Raw genomic sequence first — 21,175 nt, 5'->3', positions numbered from 1 at the left:
GTAATTTTTTGTCATTAGTATTCACTAAGTTACAGTTCATTTTCTAAGAACTATCAGATTGGAGTTCGTTCAGAGGGAGACGAGAGATCACGCATCATGTTAGTTTTCTTTATTTTACAAAAAGCGCAACATTTTGTTTTTACTCTGAGTGTACACAAATGAAAGAAGATATTCCACAGATTAAAATGGTGTATAACTCTTAATTGTATGTGCAACATTGACAGAGTATTTTGAGTCTCTTTCACACTGATAAGAAAAAACCACGGTGGTATCGCCGGCGATACCCTCAGACCTCAGAGTGTTAAAAACCAGGGCTGTAACCACCATATACATTGAGGTACAATAATTAGAAATTTGATACAATAATTAGAAATTGTCCCCCAATATTTGATAATCTTGATGCTGCTCTGCTGTACTCCATTATGCACCACTCTGTTTGTTGTTAGGATGACAAAAAAAGTTTTAAAAGTAAAATTTTTAGGCTGCTCTGCCTTAGCGGCCTAACAGCGCTCATCACTGTCAGAATGAGTGACCTGGCCGATCAAATCAAAAAAGGCGTGGCTACTGTTCACAGAAGACAAGTGCGAATTCCAACGAGATGCTTTCATTTTAGCAGTGAAAGAATATGTGGCGAGTAAGTAGCTAAACATTTAATATTTGACTACTGTTTTGATTGAAATATTGAGCGACCGACAATAGCTAATATCCAGTGATGCAAACCACTCAACATTTTTTTGTTTACTAACTACAATTTAACTACAATTAAAGTACAATTAAACAATTTAACTACAATGTAACTTCAACTTAACTTTTTGGAGTGTTGAGCAATGTAGCCAATCACAGACATCTCTTGAAGGCAATGGCCAATCAGAGTTGTTAAAATTAGTCAGAATTCACTCAGTGCCAAAAAAAAACTCCAGATTTCTTTTGACTCTGAGTTCTGCATGCTCTTGAATCCCCTCATTATAACAAAGTGCAGACATGGTGTAAATAAGAGATAAATTATGCAGTTTAGATTATAATATGATTACTTCAATCATATTTACTTTATATGATTACTTCGTGAGATCACGATGAACTGAGGTGAATGACAGCTTTTTGGTGATTATAAAGAGAGCACTCTTCGTGTGCATTCTAGGCTATAGCAGGCTGTTGCAATTATTTGTAAAAGTAATAACTTGTAAATCTTGTAAATATCTCACTGTACATTGCTATTATTGTTATGGTGGTGCTCAGGAGCCGTTGCTTACACATTACTTCTGCACTTTACTAGAGCACCCTGACTAATTTTAGAAGCACCTTCAGTGATTTGATAATGGAACCAGGTCTGTGGACAAGATAACTGCGTTCTTCTTCCGACACTCCTGTTATACTGCAGAGGGACAGCCTGCGCTCCAGTCTGTGGATTCATGCCGATCTGCCTTTTACACTTAGCTTAGTTCTTCAAGGGCAGAAATGTGTCTCTATCTGATTTAAATAATATCAGACATAAAACAAATGTGAATTGAAGTTCATATTAGATATGTGCTTTTAAAGTGACCCAGTCGAGTTAAGATGAACTTTTATTATGAGCCGACAGGGATGTTGATTAAGTTGACACACTTCCATAAACCAAACCGTTTAATTGTTTGTGCATTACATCAGTATGCGAGCTGTGAGACTGGTCAACTTTGGGATGGCAAAACTAATTTTTAGGGTGGCAGCTGCCACCCTTGTGGCCACACCCCTGAGTTTCTGTTAATTTCCGTTGTTTTCTTTGAAATTTTGGGGGTTTGCCACTTTTATTTACAGCGAGAGTGCAGAATAGACAGAAAGAAGGGAGAGAAGAAAGGAAAGAGGGAATGAATGGAAACATGAACACATAGACTCAAACCCACATCTCCCACATCACCATGACAGAGCACATGCGCTAACAGCTGTACCTACATTGTCTTTGGTTTTGGTTGATCTTAATCTCATATGTAAAATCTTGATTTCCAGGCCTAGAAAACTAGTGAATATTAATTAAATCTTAAAATGTTTTGGAAATTTTTGTAAGAAATATCAATCTTTTGAGTTTTTCTAAGATCTATAATATATTTAATTGTCTAGAAATTGTTATTTGTGCTTTTAATTTTATTTTAAAAATCCTTATCCAAATGAAATTTTTCCTTTTTCTTAATCCAGTAATGAAAAACGTTTAGAAATTAAATTGGTAAAAAAGTATGGGAACCTTGTATATGATAATCGTGTTATGAATGAACGCAATAGCATATGTTCTTTTTTTATGAATGGTCATTCAAAATCCCTATGGAAGCTTGACTCATATGTGATTTTCATGGCATACTCAGTGTGACTGTGAAGCTTTACCTGTAATACACGTATCAAACCAGGGTTTAGTAGTAGACAGTCTGTATTTAGTGTATTGTTTTCAGACATCACAAGTTGGTTTAAATCGTGTGATAAAAACATGTCTATGTCTTTTTGGAAAGTGATGTCAGATCAAGTGACAAAATAAGCTTTTGACATAATGTTTTATTTGATAGGAAGAGCAGAATCAGTCAGTTCTGCTTTAACACTTAAACTGCTTTAATTTGACATCCGCTAGACTGTATAGTGTTGTATCACCGGCAGGTTTTAAAGAGGTGACGGCTTTGAGAAGATCACAGAACCTTTTATCTCTCCTCTTGAAAGAAAAGTAGACAAGTGGTTAACTGTCAAGGAGGATGGTTTGTGTGATATGAGGGAGAAAAAAAAAGGAAAAAAGCTTATGTCATAATGGCTTGGAAAGCTTGCATAGCACAAAATTAGTCTGTTCCATTGTTGTTGAAAGTTATAGGCTACATTTTTAGTTTGGTGATTACCATAACCATAACCTTCCCAATGAACACATTTAAGCAAGAAACATACCATGTGAAAGCTTCTATCTGCGCAAGCTCAATTTCACATTTGCGTTTTCATTGCTGCAACAGGCACTATAGCTAGCATTAGCATAAATTGTCTTCTTATATGGTTTGTTTTCTCTTCCATGTCAAGTACTATGATGGCAAAGCAGTAAGTTAATATTGTGGATAGCCTCCTTGTTGCGCCTGCCTCCCATGCCGGAGACCCGGGTTTGAGTGGGGCAAGTAGGACCTGAGGGGTTACGTTGGGCAAGTTAAAGTTAGTTAAACTGTTTAAAAGTTTAAAGCCGACTACTTAAGTCTAATGACTAGGGTTGGGAATCGTGGGAAATTTTCCGGTTCCGATTCCGGTTCAACCTAACGATTCCGGTTCAGGTTCCATTAAAATAATTAAACAACTAATAAAAAATAGTAAGGAAAAAATGCACAATACTCAACTCAAACAGTCCTTTTTGTGTTTATTATTCTTGTAAAATGAATTTAACAGACTGTTAATCTCAACAAATTTGCTAACACTTTACTGTAAGAATCATTAAGTAACAGTTAACTACATTAACATGATCTAATAATGAACTTCACTTCTACAGTACAGCATTTATTAATCTTTATTAATGTTAATTTTAACATTTACTAATACATTATTAAAATCAAGAGTTGTGTTTGTTAACATTAGTTAATGCACTGTGAAATAACATGAAAAAACTATGAACGGATTTATTTTTATTAACTAACATTAACAAAGATTAACAAATACAGTAACAAATGTATTACTCATGGTTAGTTCATAAAGGAACCTTATTTTAAAGTGTTAAGCCAAAAATTAGATAAGATGCTTGAACACACATGTAAGATTCAGATAGGTGAAACTGAATATTTTCTGTTAAAAGTTGGATTCATAAAGACTTGTTTCTGAAAGAATGATTCAGTGAAAGACACATTTTTAAACAGTAAATTTGTTGCCACCTAGTGGCGTAACAATGCAATTATACATAAACGTCAGCATTTCTATCTGAACAATAAACTTTTGTATACTTCTGTTATAATTGGAATAGGCCTATTTGTCACACAGAAATAATGATACTGTGCGTTTGAAAAGATTGTTTGTGAAGCTGTTTATATCTACACATGACAACTCTCATCAGATCAACAGCAGCGCGAATGCAAATTTGAATGTTGCGATTTTATTTTTGTCAAAGGTTTATTATACACGGGCGAATTGTTGTCATTTAGGAATAAGATCATGTGGGTGATGAAATCGAGAATGCAATCTTTTAAAGATTAATCGTGCAGCTTTGTGCACCTCTCTCTTTGCATTGTAATCTTACGTATATGAGTAGCGCCGCGCGAGGGCTTTTCATTTCAGTGCATTCATTGCTATAATATTCATGATGTGAGATGTCTCTATTAAAGGATACGCTCCCCGCACTTCGCCCACCTATTACACCAGAACAGTTTTCGGAACCGAAACTTAGAAATCTTGCACGGTTCTGGTTCTTTTCAAAGAAACACTACCGGTTCCGAATGAGAACCGGTTCTCGGTTCCCATCCCTACTAATGACAGACATTTGAAGGCAACAAAAAACTTTTTATTTATTAACAAAAAGTTATTTGCATATGTTAGAACTGCTTATGGTCACTAAATGGCTTTTCTGAGGTAAATGTGACATTATATAAGTGACATAAGCTGTTTTATTGATGTCTTTCTGTGGTTGAAACGCTGATTGAGCGATTACATGAGACGTGATAGGATTTCGGTTGTTGTACTGTACTATATCTTTTAAAGGTGCCATCGAACGTTTTTTTAACTTATATTATACTTGTAATATAATATAATATGTAATATAAGTCTAAGGTGTTCCCTGAATGTGTCTGTGAAGTTGCAGCTCAATATACCCCACAGATTTTTTTGTAATTAATTTTTTTAACTGCCTATTTTGAGGCATAATTATAAATGCGCCGATTCAGGCTGCGGCCCCTTTAATTGCTCGCGCTCTCCACCCCCTCCCGAGCTCTCGACTCTATCATTGCATAAACAAAGTTCACACAGCTAATATAACCCTCAAAATGGATCTTTACAAAGTGTTCGTCATGCAGCATGTCTAATCGCGTAAGTATGGTATTTATTTGGATGTTTACATTTGATTCTGAATGAGTTTGAGGCTGTGCTCTGTGGCTAACGGCTAATGCTACACTGTTGGAGAGATTTATAAAGAATGATGTTGTGTTTATGCATTATACAGACTGCAAGTGTTTAAAAATGAAAATAGCGACGGCTCTTGTCTCCGTGAATACAGTAAGAAATGATTGTAACTTTAACCACATTTAACAGTACTTTAGCAACATGCTAACGAAACATTTAGAAAGACAATTTACAAATATCACAAAAAATATCATGTAATCATGGATCATGTCAGTTATTATTGCTCCATCTGCCATTTTTCGCTGTTGTCCTTGCTTGCTTCCCTAGTCTGATGATTCAGCTGTGCACAGATCCAGACGTTAATACTGGCTGCCCTTGTGTAATGCCTTGAACATGGGCTGTCATATGCAAATATTGGGGGCGTACACCCCGACTGTTACGTAACAGTCGGTGTTATGTTGAGATTCGCCTGTTCTTCGGAGGTCTTTTAAACAAATGAGATTTATATAAGAAGGAGGAAACAATGGAGTTTGAGACTCACTGTATGTCATTTCCATGTACTGAACTCTTGTTATTCAACTATGCTGAGGTAAATTCAATTTTCAATTCGATGGCACCTTTAACATACCTTCTGATGTTCATTCTTGTTTATTTCTTGCTGTAACTAGTAGTAAAGTGGAAGAGATGATGATCTGTTCACATGCCGCTTCACGCTGCCACTTTGCTTAAGTGAGGTGCTACAGCGATCTGTCATGCCACATTAAAGAGTGCTAAAACTGTATTTTTAATAAAATGGACAGAATTTGAAATCTGAGACTGTTTCATATCAGAAGTAACAAAGCACAAAGCTTATTGCAATGTTTTGGATGGGAGACATGCTACAATGCTCTGATCATTCATCAACTCAAAGTGAAAGTTACGATTGTGGCCAAGTATGGTGTCTCGGAATTTGTGCTCTGCGTTTCATCCAAATGCACACACACAGCAGTGAGTTTTGAACACACACACACACTGTGAACACACACCAGGAGCAGTGGGCAGCCATTTTTGCTGCAGCGCACAGGGAGTGATTGGGGTGTAGGTGCCTTGCTCAAAGGCACCTCAGTTGTGGTTAATGAGAGTGCTGTTTATTCACTTCCCCAACCTGCATTTCTTGCCGGTACTGAGACTTGAACCCATGACCTTCAGGTTACATGTCCAACTCTCTAACCATTAAGCCACAACTGCCCTGAAAACAGCTTAGACTAAAAGATCGATTCTTGGGATTTAAGAATCGATATTGGTTCATAAAAATGAGAATCAATTAAAATCAAGAAATCAATATTTTCTTCATTTTCAAACATTAAACCATCAATCTTTTATTGTGACCTATATATTGACAATAAAAGAGAGGATTACAAGCCCCTCTCATTACATTTTGGGAAGATGGTTGGTGAATGTTGCATTCCCAAATGCATGTTAGTGACCCAAACTCGCACATACAGACATAAGTTTGTGTGAAGCTGCACTTAATGCGACTTGAGCCGACACTGAAAACACTGGATCATGAGCTGCTCGAAGTGCCGTGCTTCACTCTGAAATGCACAACGCACATTTAATTAAATCACAGCCATATTGTGATTTCTGTTTTATTTCTATTCATGTTGCAGCCTCAGAAAAGTTATGCTGTGCAGCATTTGTCTTTGCAGTCTTTGAAGCTGTGAGCTTCTGGAAACATACAGGTGTGTCTCAGAATGCAGTTTGTGGTTTCACAGTTTTTTCTGACTGCTGTGGGTATGTTAGTGTTTGTGTATCTGTCTTTGGTTTTGCGTCTCTCTCTCTCCTCTGCCGATCCTCAGGAGAGCAGACCTCTCTAATATCTTCAGGCATTAATATGCAAACGGTGTGGTCCACGCAGCGGCACAAGGTTAAGCATGCATGACGAGAGGAGAGAGAAAGCGCCTTAGATACTGTTGGGGAACTTTGTTTCTCTCCTCCCTGTCACTGCGTGTTTGGGAGTGTTCATTATGGCAGACTATTTATTGCATGGTGGAGGTACTAGCCTGTGACATGTTATCTTTTCATCATGGGGATTACTGAATTGACCTGCTGTCACATGACAGTGTGAAGGGTTGATGTTTTTTTTTTTTTTTTTGCATCAGTTAAGCCTGAGTGTCCTTTTCACTAGAGATATACTAGAACTTTTTATTTGATACACAGTTTTGGATTTGACCTTCTTGGAGTTTACTGTAAAATTATAATACAAATAATTAATACAATTTCCAGGTATTATTGTGAATTATCTTTGAAAAGAAAACTTAATTTTAATGGGAATTTTTATTTTAAATGTATGTATTTATATTTATATGGTAAAATAATACATAATATTCTTTAAATATAATTTAAAAATTTAAAAATATTATTATATTATATTAAATTATAAAATTAAATTATATTAAATTATAAAATGTTATAATATTTAAAATAAACATTAAATAATGCATTTAACATTATATACAGTAGTGGCCAAAGTGATGTCAGGCCTAGGAAACTTAAATATGATCAAATATAATCAAAAATGTTATTATTATTTTGTTTATTATTAAAAAATAATATTATTTTATAAGCATATTGCATAGGTGTGCTTGGAGTCAATTGTTTTATTTGTGATAACGCAATGAAACATGCCAAAAATTGTACAATTTTTGGCCAGGCTGTTATACAATGAAATTATGAACACATACAAAAACAAGATAGAACCAATGAAATATTAATAACTGATTATGTTGTTGTCAAAGTATGCTTTTTCTGAGAGATTTTTGTTTTTTCTTTGCATATTTAGTTTTTGCCTAGTAAATTAAATCCTGTAGCTGTGGTTTGCCTATTTTTGCCCAATACTTTTGTCAGATAAATACCTTAACCAAGTTTAGTGTTTTGTTCTTCCCTCATGTTACAGCCGGCTCTTAGGCTGCAACAAAAATGGAGACTTATGGAAGCTTGTTTCCGCCATGAAATAAAAAATAAAAAAGGTAATTGCGACTTTTTATCTCACAATTTTGACTTTTTTCTCAAATTGCGAGTTTATATCTAACAATTCTGTCTTTTTTTGAGTTGTTTGAATTGTGAGTTATAAAGTCAGAATTGCGAGTTATAAATTCAGGATTGTGGGATATAAACTCGCAATTGCGAGACAAAAAGTCAGAATTGTGAGATAAAAAGTTGCAATTACCTTTTTTATTCTTTTATTTCGTGGTGGAAACAAGATTCCATGCCAGATGTATCATTTCTTAACAAAAACATTTATTTTAATGCAAAAAACCCCCCCAAAAACAAAAAAAAATACCCAAACATAAATGTAAATTAAACAAAAAAAATGTCAGGGCTGGGCAGGAAGTTCAGCATAGCACAGAGCGTGCTGGAGACGATTGACTAAAAACTCTCTCACAAACAGTTTCAGTGACATTTAACTCTTTAATTTATTCTCAAATTACAGTGGTTTAATCTAACTTGTAGAGTCATTAAAAACAAATATCCCCTCCATACATCACTGTTGGTCATGATGCATGCGTGTTATGTTGACGCGAGAGCAGATGTTGCATGAACGTGCGTTGGAGATGAATATTTTATAAATAAAGTGGTAAATTATGGGTTTTTTTGCACGAACAAAGCACTTGCGTCGCTTCATGAACTTGAAATTAAACCACTGGAGTCACATGGATTACTTTAATGATGTCTTTACTACCTTTCTTGAAAGTGTGTAGCTGTCAGTGGAGGGACAGAAAGCTCTTAGATTTCATTAAAAATATCTTCATTTGAGTTCCCAAGTTTGGAATGACATGAGTAATTAATGACCAAATTTTCATTTTTTTGGGTGAACTAACCCTTTAATAATTCTTTAAAAAGGTTCTCAAACTTGTCTGTTAAATAGTCAATTGTCAAGGCTTTACATTGCTTCTTAAAATTGTTATAGTCATGTTTTATGTAGCTGCTGAACACAAGTAACCAATCTGAAGTGTCCCATGAGCCACTCAGTTGTTCTGTAAAAAATCTGACCATTAATGTAAAAGCTGTCTGTGAGTGACCTTCCTTAATGAAGGGTCATTTCTCTGCAGTAATACAAGACTTTTACTTATCATCAAATGTCATGAGGCATTATCAGTCCTACTTCTTGGATAAAGCTCAAAGCATCTCCTCTGGTCAAGTTGGGCCTGCCTTTCTGCACTATATAAAACAGGATGTTTAAAACTTCTGCACTTCCTGCCTTTTTTTAATGAAATCATTAGGATGTTTCCTTTTATCTCATTAAGAAGAGTTATTGTTTTGACCTCTTCTCGAACACAGACATGATTGAGGAAGCTGCCTCTTGGTTTGTGAATCAAACTCGATGGTTTTACTAGCCCTTTCATCGTGAGAAAACATCAGTGGTTTTTAAGTCATTTTGTCAGAGGGTGCACTGTCCATCTGATCAACTTCCTTTTATGTTTATGAATTGTAACTTTCAGATTTAGCCAGATAGCAAGGCCTGAGTGCATTATGCTTAATATAAGGTTAAGCATCAGGAATCTCTGCACATGAGACACTTGAGTGGTTGTTAGAGTTATGGGAGGTCACGCAATGTGTTGTCCACAGGCGCAGTTATGTTTTGCCATCATTTTCCAGTTGGCTTGCTATGGTAGTCGGTGTTACAGGTGTTCAGTCGCAACACCGGTTTCATCACTTGCCCACCGCGGCACCAAGGCAATTTTTTTCAGTTTAACGCATTAAAAATATTGAACACAATTAATGCATTATCCATTTTTCTGCGTTATATGATCAAGCTCTCATGCAAATGCTTTTAAACCATTCAAGGCGACAAGACAAAAGAGAACGCGCTGTCTGTGAATGTCCTGCCTATGTGACACACACACAACGCGCGCCAGTATCGAGTTCTCTTATGCGCTTGAACGAACCATAACACACAAATTATGCCAAAATGTCAATTTTTTTTGGGTGTCTTTATAAGATCAGTCTTAAATTAGTTAAATTAAGTCTTAAATGAACGTAAAGATTTGTGAGAAAATCGGACGTGTGTCAGATCCGCGTCGTGTGCAGCAGCAGCAGCTCTTAAAGTGTCATTAATGTTAATCAAAGAACAAAGGTAAGAGAGAATTACTCACTGCTCCTTACTAAAGAACTTAAACGATCTGTTCCTTATTTATTTTGTTCCACAGTTTCCAAGGTTTGATTTTCAGTTTTTTATATAAATGTTGTGTAAGTTAGCCTATTTGTTATTTTATATTAGGCCTAGCATGGTATATTCTTAATTGTTTTTTAATAAACATTCTATGTTTTGTTGTTGTGTTTTTCAGTAAGAATAATAACCCATCACTCAAGCAATTGCTGCTAATTTGAAAGTGAAAGTAAAATGCCACACCGACATTCATAAGCAATTAAAAAAAAAAAATTGGTGGAGGCCCCTCCCCCACTCCCCAGTGACACCGGTATTACCGGTGTTGTCACATGTCGATTAACCAGTGGGAACATTTTTTCATCATCACATCCCTGTATTCTAGCAATTTTTTTCTATTTGAATATATTTTAAAATGTAATTTATTTCTGTGATCAAAGCTGAATTTTCAGCATCATTACTCCAGTCTTCAGTGTCACATGATCCTTCAGAAATCATACTAATATGCTGATTTGCTGCTCAAGAAACATTTATTATTATTATCAGTGTTGAAAACAGTTGTGCTGCTTAATATTTTTGCGGAAACTGTGACACATTTTTAAGGATTTTTTGAATAGAAAATTAAAAGGAACAATATTTAATTAAATTATAAATCTTTTATAAAATTATAAACATATTTACTGTCAATTTAACATTCTTGCTTAAACTTTACATTTCTTAAAAATCTTAGTTTTGAGCAGTACACACAGTAGTGTGTGTAATATGGACATTTATATGGTAGAATAAACTAATTTTATCATTTAAAATGTTTTTAAATTACAATTTTATCATATTTAAAATAAATATCAAATAAAGCCGCGCACACACTTAACGATTGTAAGGCCGATTATGAATGTAAAATTGTAAAACTTATGACTGATCGCGCTCAAACGCGTCCAGTCAGAGCCAGTTGCGTTCAGTCGGCCATTACAGTTAAATTTATTTTAAAAATTGTATTGGAAATGTTGGCAGAGCAAGTAGAATTCTGAAAAATCCTTATTATTGAGGCAGATTTAATCAATTTCATTGTCAAACCGATTTGTTCCGTCAGTCTTAAAGGGTTAGTTCACCCCAAAATGTAAATTCTGTCATCATTTACTCACCCTCATGTTGTTCCAAACCTGTATAAATTTCTTTGTTCTGCTGTGCACAAAGGAGGATATTTGAAAGAATGTTCGTAACCAAGCAGATCTCGCCCCTGTTGACTACCATAGTAGGAAAAAATAGTATGGTAGTCAATGGGGGAGAGATCTGTTTGGTTACCGACATTCTTCCAAATATCTTCCTTTGATGATGACAGACTTTTAATTTTTGGGTGAACTATCCCTTTAATGTGAATATGTCACTCTTTCAGTGCTTCACTTTATGAATGGATCTGCTAGTTTTTAAATCAGTGCACAAAAGCGCATACGTTAGGAACTTTATGAACGAGCGCTTTGACTAGCCGTACTAGCATCTCTCCAGGTTGCTGGATGTCGATTCATAATGAAGTACCACTTGAATATAAAGAATGCCACTTTGAAGCAGCAGATACATATGCTCCTGCTTTCAAAAGCATCCTGTTGGATGTGGTTGCGGCAGACACTTCCCAGGATCCGGCCTCGGGGGACACGCTGATGAAACTGTTTGTTTTTGCCTGTATGTCAATGGCGTCCTCAGAACGTTGTGTCTCTTCTCTGCTCCTCTCTGCCCAGTCACCCAGGCGAGAGGCCCTCGAAGATCCACGTCAGCGGGCTTCAGGCAGAGATGGCCCCTTGCCCCGCTCCCTTGGGGAGACAGCAGAGTCTGACTGCAGAAGATAATGGCAGGCAAGGAAAATTTTCAGGGAAGGCAGTTGCAAATTGGCATAAGCTTTGCATCCTCTGCGCAGGTGTGACTCAGCCGAATTCTTCCAGACATCTCTCGCTCCCTAAACGCAGCACTGCTTCAGTCACTAAACTCCCAACACAGTCTCGCAACTTCTTTTGGTACTGGTGTGATTAACTTGTTTAAAATTTAACTGAACAGGGACACAATTGCCAAGCAACGGCGGTTTATTTCCTTATTTCCGTCTCTTGGGCACGGCCTATTATCTGTGTTCATGACGAAGTTTGACAGGCACAACCTGTAATCTGGGCTGCCAGACAGATCTGGTTTGCTCAGCTGAATCTGAACACACTTCCCTGTTGTCCTCGAATGGATGGCAAACTTGTATACAGTGTAAACTGCAAACTAGTAGTGGTCCGTATGTGAATGAATCTGTTAAACGAATGAATCATTTTCCGTGACTTATTTTCCGTGACTGCTTCGAATAGCATTCGATTGCATACTTTAAACAAGCATTTCATTAGTTGAATGAATATGGCTCGGGGCAGCACTGAATGAGGCATCTTGTTCATGAATAAATGAAATTAATGAAACAATTCATTTGTGTCATGCCAAAAATGGATGAAAATGATCTGCTTTGTAATAATTTGTTGGAAAATGAATCAAGATGTGTTTAAGTCAGCATGAAATAGATATTCATCTTAGATATTCTATTTTCTAAATGCATGTTATTGATCTTATTGTTAACTATTCATTTATGCATGCGTTTAATTTTTTTTTAAAAATTGCCATTGTCATTTTTAATCAATATATCTAGAAGATCGCATTCAGTTCTGCCTTCATCCAGTCAACAACCGATGCTAAGGTGTTATGATACTTTGAATTTGCTAAATATAACCAATAACAGCATCACCATTAATTCACCAAATAATCTAGTTTATGCACCATTTTTGGACAAATGAGTAGTCTCACACTATTGGATGAGCACTGAGCTGTTGGGCTGCTCAAACTAGAGATCTTCACGGGTCAACTTGAATCCGAAACCCGAGGTCAACCCGAGACCCGAGCGGGTTCGGCTCCAAAGCTTCAACGAGTGCCTCGGACACGGGTCAGGTTCGGTATTAGTGGCCTCGGGTAATTTAAAATAAATTTGCTTTTTCCGAAACTTTAATCATCTTATGTTTAGGTAAATAACATTACGACAAAAGTTATAGAACGTATTGAGGTTATTGACATTTCAGCACTTTAGCGCGTATTTTTTAGTAACGTTTGTAACCTCGCACACAGAAATCCATCTTATAGAGATCCATCAGGAAAAGCCACTCGCTTCATTACACTGCGTGTTCATCCAGGGCTTATCTTTTTTGTGTGCCCTTCACCGGAGATTAGATAAATAGCATTGCAGACAACAGTAGCGAATCCATGATTTATTAGGCTATCAGTTTAATTTTTATAGAGCTACCAAGTTTATTTTTCCAATCCACTGGTCACAATTGAAAGCCAAACTCAGAAATAACTTGTATCCATCGAGCAGGCAATAATATAAAGTAATAATAAATAGGTAAAGAAATAAATGAAAGGAATGGAGCAGCGGCCAAATCAGTCAGCCGGACACCTGGAACATCAATGCTGTTTACGATTGAGTCCAGCCGGGTTCGAAAATAAATGGCGTCAGGTCAGACTCGGGTCTAATTTTATCTGCTCTTTCTCAGGTCGGGTTTTTCTTAAAAAAAAAAAAAAATGATGCACATCGGGTTCGGGGAAGAAGCGATTTGGTTCGATCCGGGTCGGATACTTATTTTAGGACCTGAGAAGACCTCTGGCTCAAACAGGGCAATGTAATAATGCTATAGTGTTTACACTCTTTGAAGACATCCACTCGAATGGCTTACTTTGTGTCTGTACATTAAGATACAGATAGTGTTTAAACATCAAAAAATTTGCCCACAGCACCAGTAAAGAATGTTTTCTCATGAGAAATGTACATAATGTGTTTGTGGAAGATTGTGACACACCTGCCTTCATCCTCAAATGACCTGATGTAGAAACCCGACCATCTTTGTTTGGCTGCCGATCATCTCAGAGCAGATAGGTCACCAATGTTTTCCACATTTCTCTCATTACTCCATTCACCCAAACACTCCTTTCATCTCCTGTCCAAATGTGGACCGCCCCACTGTTATGAAACATTAATGGTCCTCTACAGCCCCCACACCCCCCTCCGATCAGTGTTTTATCTTAAGGGAGAAGAGACAGAAAAACACAGACAGAAAAACAGCCATTTGCAGAGATACAGTGGAACGATCCACTGAAGGAATGACCAGTAGAAATCATGTTTCTCTCGGTTTGTTTTGTTTGTCTTGAGTTGCATCAGGATGTGTGCATTGCTCATCAATATGTTATGTTGGCTTGTGTGCCAACTTCCCAAATATGTATTTAGCTAGCTAGCTTAGCCAGGCACACACGCACATTGATTTTGATGTTATGATGCACACTTTTTTATTTATATATCAGTAACCATAAAGTGATCAGAATTTTAAAAAAAAAATCTTTCATAAGTCTTTGGCCAGCAGCCATATCACCCTGTAGCTCAAGACTGGTTTCCCACTAAAACAGGGTTGAGCCTGGTCAGTACCTGGATGGGAGACCTCCTGGGTGTTGGTGAGGCCAGCAGGGCGTGCTTACCCTGTGGTCTGTGTGGGTCCTAACACCCCAGTATAGTGATCACCATCCTTCAGATGAGATGTTAAAACGAGGTCCTGACTCTCTGTGGTGATTAAAAATCCCAGAATGACCTTCGAAAAAAGAGTAGGGGATTAATATTTGCCCATTGGCCTCTGTCCGTCATCATGGCCTCCTAGTAATCCCCATATATGCTGATTGGCTTCATCACTCTGTCTCCTCTCTACCAATATGCTGGTGTGTGGTGGGTGTTCTGGTAGGGCTGGACGATTAATCGAAAAGTAATCGAAACCGAAATTCAGAACCTCTAACCGACGTAATTTTCCCATGTCGGTTATTTCGGTTTTTTAATCCTGTTAATACTTCCCCCTTAAAAACATAACTGCGTGTGTAGCCACGTGACTCCGCCCCGTCCAGTCAGTGGCATAAAAGCAAAACAAGGAGGTGAACGCCGGTTCAACACATAGTGATGGCGCGCGAGCGGTGAGCCTTGCGCCTTGCGTCTTCACTAAACTTTGTCAGTTGTATTTGTTTTATGGTTTGGACATTCGAGCGATTAGACGATCGGATGTGTATTATTATATCGAGCTACCGCGCTCGCATAGATATATACATATATCTATGCCGCACTCGCGCAGCTGCATGTGGCACGAACACTCACACAAACAGCTGGGCAAAACGTGAAGATCGCGCGCACACAGAGGAACGCAGAAACTTGTTGTCAGCGCTGTCCTGTGATTTATCACTAAAATAGCTTAGAAAATTAAAAAAAAAAAGTTATAGCATCTATTTTTTCTACTTTTGAAGGAACTATTTACAACCCACAGCTTCACAATTAATAGAGAGACGGTATGACTAACAACGAGAAATGTTATAAACCATAGATAAAATAGCCTAACTGCTGATAGTGAGCTATGATGTCAGATCACTCTTTCAACAGGGAAAAAAAACATCCCACCTTAATAGTCAATCATAGGCTATTTACAGTACAAACCTTGTCAGTGAACTATGAGGGCAAAAAAAAAAAAAAAACAGAAATAAAATAATCGTTCATTAATCGTAATCGAGGTAAAATGTTCAATTAATCGAGGTTTTGATTTTAGGCCATAATCGCCCAGCCCTACGTTCTGGCACAATATGGCTGCCGTTGCATCATCCAGGTGGATGCTGCACATTGGTGGTGGTTGAGGAGATTCCCCCTTCCATGTAGAGCATTTTGAGTGCTGAGAAAAGCGCTATGTAAATGTAATGAATTATTATTTTTCAAAAGTTTTCATATAGTACAACTGTAAAATGCTACTTACATCTTAATTTCTTCATCTTCAAAAGTTAAACCATCGAGCTTTCATTTTGGCCGTTTCAGGTTTCAGAGTGAAGCACGGCACTTTGTTAATTTAGACATGTGCATCTGGTATTTCATATGGTATTTCAGCATCTCAGAGCAGCATTTACTGCATGTGAACCGAGACACAGAAACATTATATCACGAGCTGCACACGTGTAGATGGAACGCAGAGCCGGGCTTCACTCCGAAACATGTAGCGCAGTGGTTCCCAAACCTGTCCTGGAGGACCCCCAGCCCTGCACATTTTGTATGTCTCCTTCATCTATCGCACCTGATTCAACTCATGTGCTCATTCAGCAAGACCTAAAATGGGTGTGTCAGAAATAGGGAGACATACAAAAAGTGCAGGGCTGGGGGTCCTCCAGGACAGGTTTGAGAACCACTGCTGTAGCGCATATATTTATTTAATGAAATCGCAGCCTTTGCAATTAAAAGGGGACCTATTATGTCCCTTTTCACAAGATGCAAAATAAGTCTCTGGTGTCCCCATGTGTATGTGAATGTGTATGTGAAGTTTAAGCTCAAAATACCCCACAGATCATTTATTATCATTTACAACTTTTAGAATGCAACTGGATGTTTCTGAATAGTTAGTAAAGTTATAGTTATGTAGTTGCTGTGGAGTCGATTCAACTCATCGACTAGCATGTGCCGTCATGTTAATCTTTTGTGCAAAATCCGTATGGACACCCACAATACATAGCGTACCTGTTTGCCAAACAGAGCCATACACACCAGGCTAACGTTTGCTATCAAATGCTGTGAATGGTCTAATATTTTTTCCAAAATATCACTCGGATAGAAATGCTCCTTTTTAGCAGTCAAGCTTGCCATGGTCAACTTGCAGGCTATCCAAGCCAACGAGACTCTAAATAGTGTTCAGTGCTCGTCTGTGCAGCCAACAACAGAACAGTTAGCATGCTTTGCTCAAACTTTTGCCATGGCGTTAGAACTGGTACGCCGTTTTCGCTTACGAAAACAAAATAGCGGTGCTGTGGGTGGAAACGTGCAGATTAAAGGTGCTCTAAGTGATGTCACGTGTTTTTAGGCCAAAACATTTTTTGTCACATACAGCAAACATCTCCTCACTATCCGCTAGCTGCCTGTCCCCTGAACACACTGTAAAAAAACGCGGTCTCTATAGTCGCCACAAGCTCCAAAAACGGCAATAAAAACAAACTGGTGCAGCCTGGACCACGAATCATAATAAACATGCTCCAGCCAATAACCAACAGGAATGATTTTAAATGCGCATTCATGACTGTTTCAGGAAAAACGGAGGGAAGGGGGAGGGAGGGTCTAGCTAGCCTCTGTTTTGTTTGACAACACTTCGAACGTCAACAGAAAGTTACTCCACCCACTTAATATTATAATAAGATCACCTTCCTATGTCACAAAGGGAGTGAAATCTGAATGGCTCTTTTTTCACATGCTTGTGGAGAAAGGCTTGCCAAACACAAAAGTTACTCGGTTGTCCTTTTTCACATTTTCTGGGTTGGTAGCTTCACCGAGGACCTGATTATAGCACTTAAACATGGAAAAAGTTAGATTTTCATGATATGACTTCTTTAATAATCACACTAAGCCATATTGCAATATAATTTTAATTTTGATATATTGTGCATCCATCCATAAATAAACAAACAAATAAATATTAATAGTAATTATTATATAAATAATAGTATAATCCTTTTTTTTACGTTTTTGATTATTTAAAAATGTTTTAAATATTTTTTTTTTTTTTTACAATTTTTGGATTTTGGAAGTGTATACACATTTAGAGAGAGATTGACAGGGATTTCTGTTGTCATATGTTGGTGTTAGGCCTCTGTTTGTGTTTGTGTGTGTGTGTGTGTGTGTGTACAGATATACCACAATATAGCCCAAAAGGACATACGGACCTATGCTATAATTATGTTTCACCATAGTATTTGATAATTAAAATTATCTGAGCTTCTCCACTAAGTGTTTCAGTACTTGTGTTTTTTATTCAGTTCATTGTGCAGCCCTGCTAGGGGGTATTTTCACTGCGCATCTCCTCCCGTCATACCCATCAGCATGACATTACCAAAGTTTCTAGACCTCTGGAGTATTAATTGCCCCCCACTTTTCCACCCACCCAGATCCTTTCATCTTCGGCGCTCTTTGCGTCAGGATCCATAGTTATTATCCTTACCACATAGCCCTGCTCATGCTCCTTTTGTTCCTCTAATGTTCCTTCTCTCTTCCTCTCTCGTCATTCATTTCTCTACCTGCAATCGTTCACATTCCACAGACTCTTATTTTGGTGCAGATAAGTGGACGCACGTCTCTTTGTGTAAGCTCTGTCCTGGTTGTTCATTAGAATTCATTTGGAGGCATATTACCGACCGGCCGCTGAGTCTACGAGGCTCTGGTAATGACAGGAAGGGCAAGATGCTTGTGAAACTCATTTGCATTTGTACTAAAATGATGTGCTGTGGCGCATTGGGGTTCTGCATTCACTCACTGTCATTATTGCTGCCTTCACTAAAACTGTTGAGACATAAGTTTCTTTATAGTTTGGAAAGGATAAATTAGATGTGCAATAAATTAGGTTTTATTGGTCTTGTCTCTTAATCAGTATCTGACACTCAGGGTTAAGGGGGCGTTTGATGAACAGTTTGTAATCGAAGGTAAAATCACTACTAGTGAATACTGGCCTAACTCAGCTTATCAAAGTGCTGTTCTCTGGATTTACAAGCTGTATTGATTGGCATATGAGATTATATATGAATATACGGTAGATTAGTATATTTTGCACAAAAATTGCAAACCTAAATGAAAGAATTAAACTTTAATGGTGCTCTATGTAAGAATGTCAGCTAGTGGTTGAAATGGGTACTGCAGTCCAAATTCAAAATATTGTTTGCCCCGCCCCCTCCTCCTCAGACTTGACGCTCTCGCGGGTTGCCAGTTTGAAGACACGCAACAGGAGTGAGCTCAATTGACATTGGAAGGCGAGGAGACTTACACACTGTAAGATAATTAGTTGATTTATTGATTTATGATCAGTTGATATCGTGTTTTAATATTCTCCCGTTTATAGAGATTTTTAGATGGATGCTGAGGCCTTTTAGGTCGGGTAGAATCTGTAAGCTCTGACCCAGTTTGTTAGCTGGCTTCCATGGCTGCAATTCGCTGCATGTGTTTTCCACCAACTGGCAACCCGGTATCCAAATACTATTGGATAAATTGGCAAAGTGCGGTCTGGCACAGACCGAAATAAAAACAGAAATTCCGACGCGGAACGCAAATTTCAAAGTAAAATAACTGGCTGTAGCAATGGTTTTCAGAGAAATTAATATATATGAACTGAGCATGTTTAATAAATATCTGCAAACATATTATGGTATTTTTATGCTTTAGTACAGTCAAAAACTTACACCTTTAACTAGTCCCCTATTATTTAAATTAAGTAAAAAGTAAAGTTTTTAGCCCAACATTAAAAAATTATGCAGCATTGATTTTTTCCCCCTTCATTTTCTAATTATTTTTGTCCATTTTAATAGCTAACATTAATTAGTAATTGAATTGTTATTATTAATACTATTAGGTAATTAGCTAAATTTTATTTACTTTATGTTTTAATGTTAATATTACACTATGAAAACTGTGAGTTTAATTACTTATTCTTTATTCACAATCTTTATATTATAATATAAAGACTGGAATATAATATTAGTAAGTAATATAATATTAAGACTGGAATTCAAAAGTCTTGTGAAACTATTTAGCTACATTTGCATTGTTTTCCTAATATCTGAATAGAATAGAATAGAATAGAATAGAATAGAGCATAATCTTATGTGAATTAACTTTAACTAGTCCCCCATTATTTGTGCTTGAATTATATTTCAAATCATGTGCTGGTGTGCTAGTACTTTTTTTAAGTGTTGGAACTTAGAATTTTAGCATGGCGGATGATAAATTAGATGAAAAATCCCATAGATTTACACAGAAAGAGGGGCCCGGTCCACATCTATGGATCATGGAGCCTTCGAGTGAGCTCATTTGATTTGAACCAGTCAATAACCACCCTAGCAACCACATAGCAACTAAATGGACCTTGGCAACCACCTGGCAATGCCTTAGCTGTTATATTAACTCACAACTGGTGCTAAAGACAGATCTCACATTGATGTCTTGGGTGAGTATAAATATTTCACTTTGGAGGTACAGAGCTGTGGTGGCCTCAAATGAACCTCGTTGAGTCAAGTGATCAAAACTGTAAACGCTTCAGATCGATGAATGAACACGGGCCCCACTCTCTTCTTCCAGTTCATGTCCATGTTCATCATTCAAAGGAAAGGACTTTTTGGGCAATGCTGACAGCCAAAGTGATGCCTCTGAAGTCTCATTTTGTTTGATAGATTGTTTGGCATAAGGAAAGCTGATCTGCATGTAAAGTTTGTCTTTCTGTGGTCTCTGTTTGAGTGCAATCTTTTGCGTGACCTTTTCCACACGGGTTTCCTTATTTTTTATGCCTGCTAGAGTGAAGTGTCACTACAGCTATTAAAAAAAAATATTCATGTGTAAAACTTGGCATTTGTTGATTTTAGAAACTTTGGCTCTATTTTCACACTTCAGTCTATGTGGTTCAAATTCACATGTTTTTGTGTGACAGTGTAAACTGCAAAAATCACACTGAATCTGACATTTTCAATTCCAATCATGGCCACTTTTGTATGTGGAAATCAATCAGATACTAATTTGATTTATGCTATTTATACATATAAATCAAATCTATTTAAGGATAAATATCGATTTAAGGATAAATATGCAGTACACAAGAAACAGTGTATTTTATTTTCTCTGCCAACTAAACTTCCAAAGTCACAGAACAGATGTATGACTGACTCGCTGCATATCCGCATAGAGTGTTTCGTTCTTGAATGTATCCAAGCCTTTGAACTAGGGATGCAATGAGGTGGAAAATTTTCCAGAAAATCTCCAGAACTTCTGTAAACTTAACAGGATTTTTGGAAACTTTCAGGAAAGTTTCTGGAAATTTACTGGAAGTTTTCCATCCCTTTGCATCCCTGCTTTAAACGAATGTGAGTGATTCAATTCCGGTATTACACCAAAAGATGCAATTAATGTGGTCTTTTTAACAT

At 37.1% G+C, this 21,175-nt stretch overlaps 1 protein-coding gene across 5 annotated transcripts in view; it reads left to right on the top strand.

Moving 5' to 3' along the window:
- ssbp2b (single stranded DNA binding protein 2b) overlaps positions 1–21,175 on the top strand; it is a 91,620-nt gene that overhangs the window by 4,088 nt on the left and 66,357 nt on the right. For 2 of the 5 annotated variants that reach the window (XM_048181085.1, XM_048181086.1), the window contains exon 2: positions 11,902–12,015. The exons of 2 other annotated variants lie outside the window; for them this stretch is intronic. In XM_048181085.1, coding sequence (XP_048037042.1) covers positions 11,902–12,015 — 114 coding nt within the window. Of the gene's footprint in view, positions 1–11,901; positions 12,016–15,147; positions 15,179–21,175 lie in introns of those variants that run through there. One more of the 5 variants, XM_048181088.1, reaches the window with a different exon arrangement.

Source organism: Megalobrama amblycephala, linkage group LG2, assembly GCF_018812025.1.
Source record: "Megalobrama amblycephala isolate DHTTF-2021 linkage group LG2, ASM1881202v1, whole genome shotgun sequence".
Classification (NCBI taxonomy): domain Eukaryota; kingdom Metazoa; phylum Chordata; class Actinopteri; order Cypriniformes; family Xenocyprididae; genus Megalobrama; species Megalobrama amblycephala.
The sequence above is the reverse complement of the archived record's forward strand: the minus strand, read 5'-3'. Positions and strand labels throughout refer to the sequence as shown.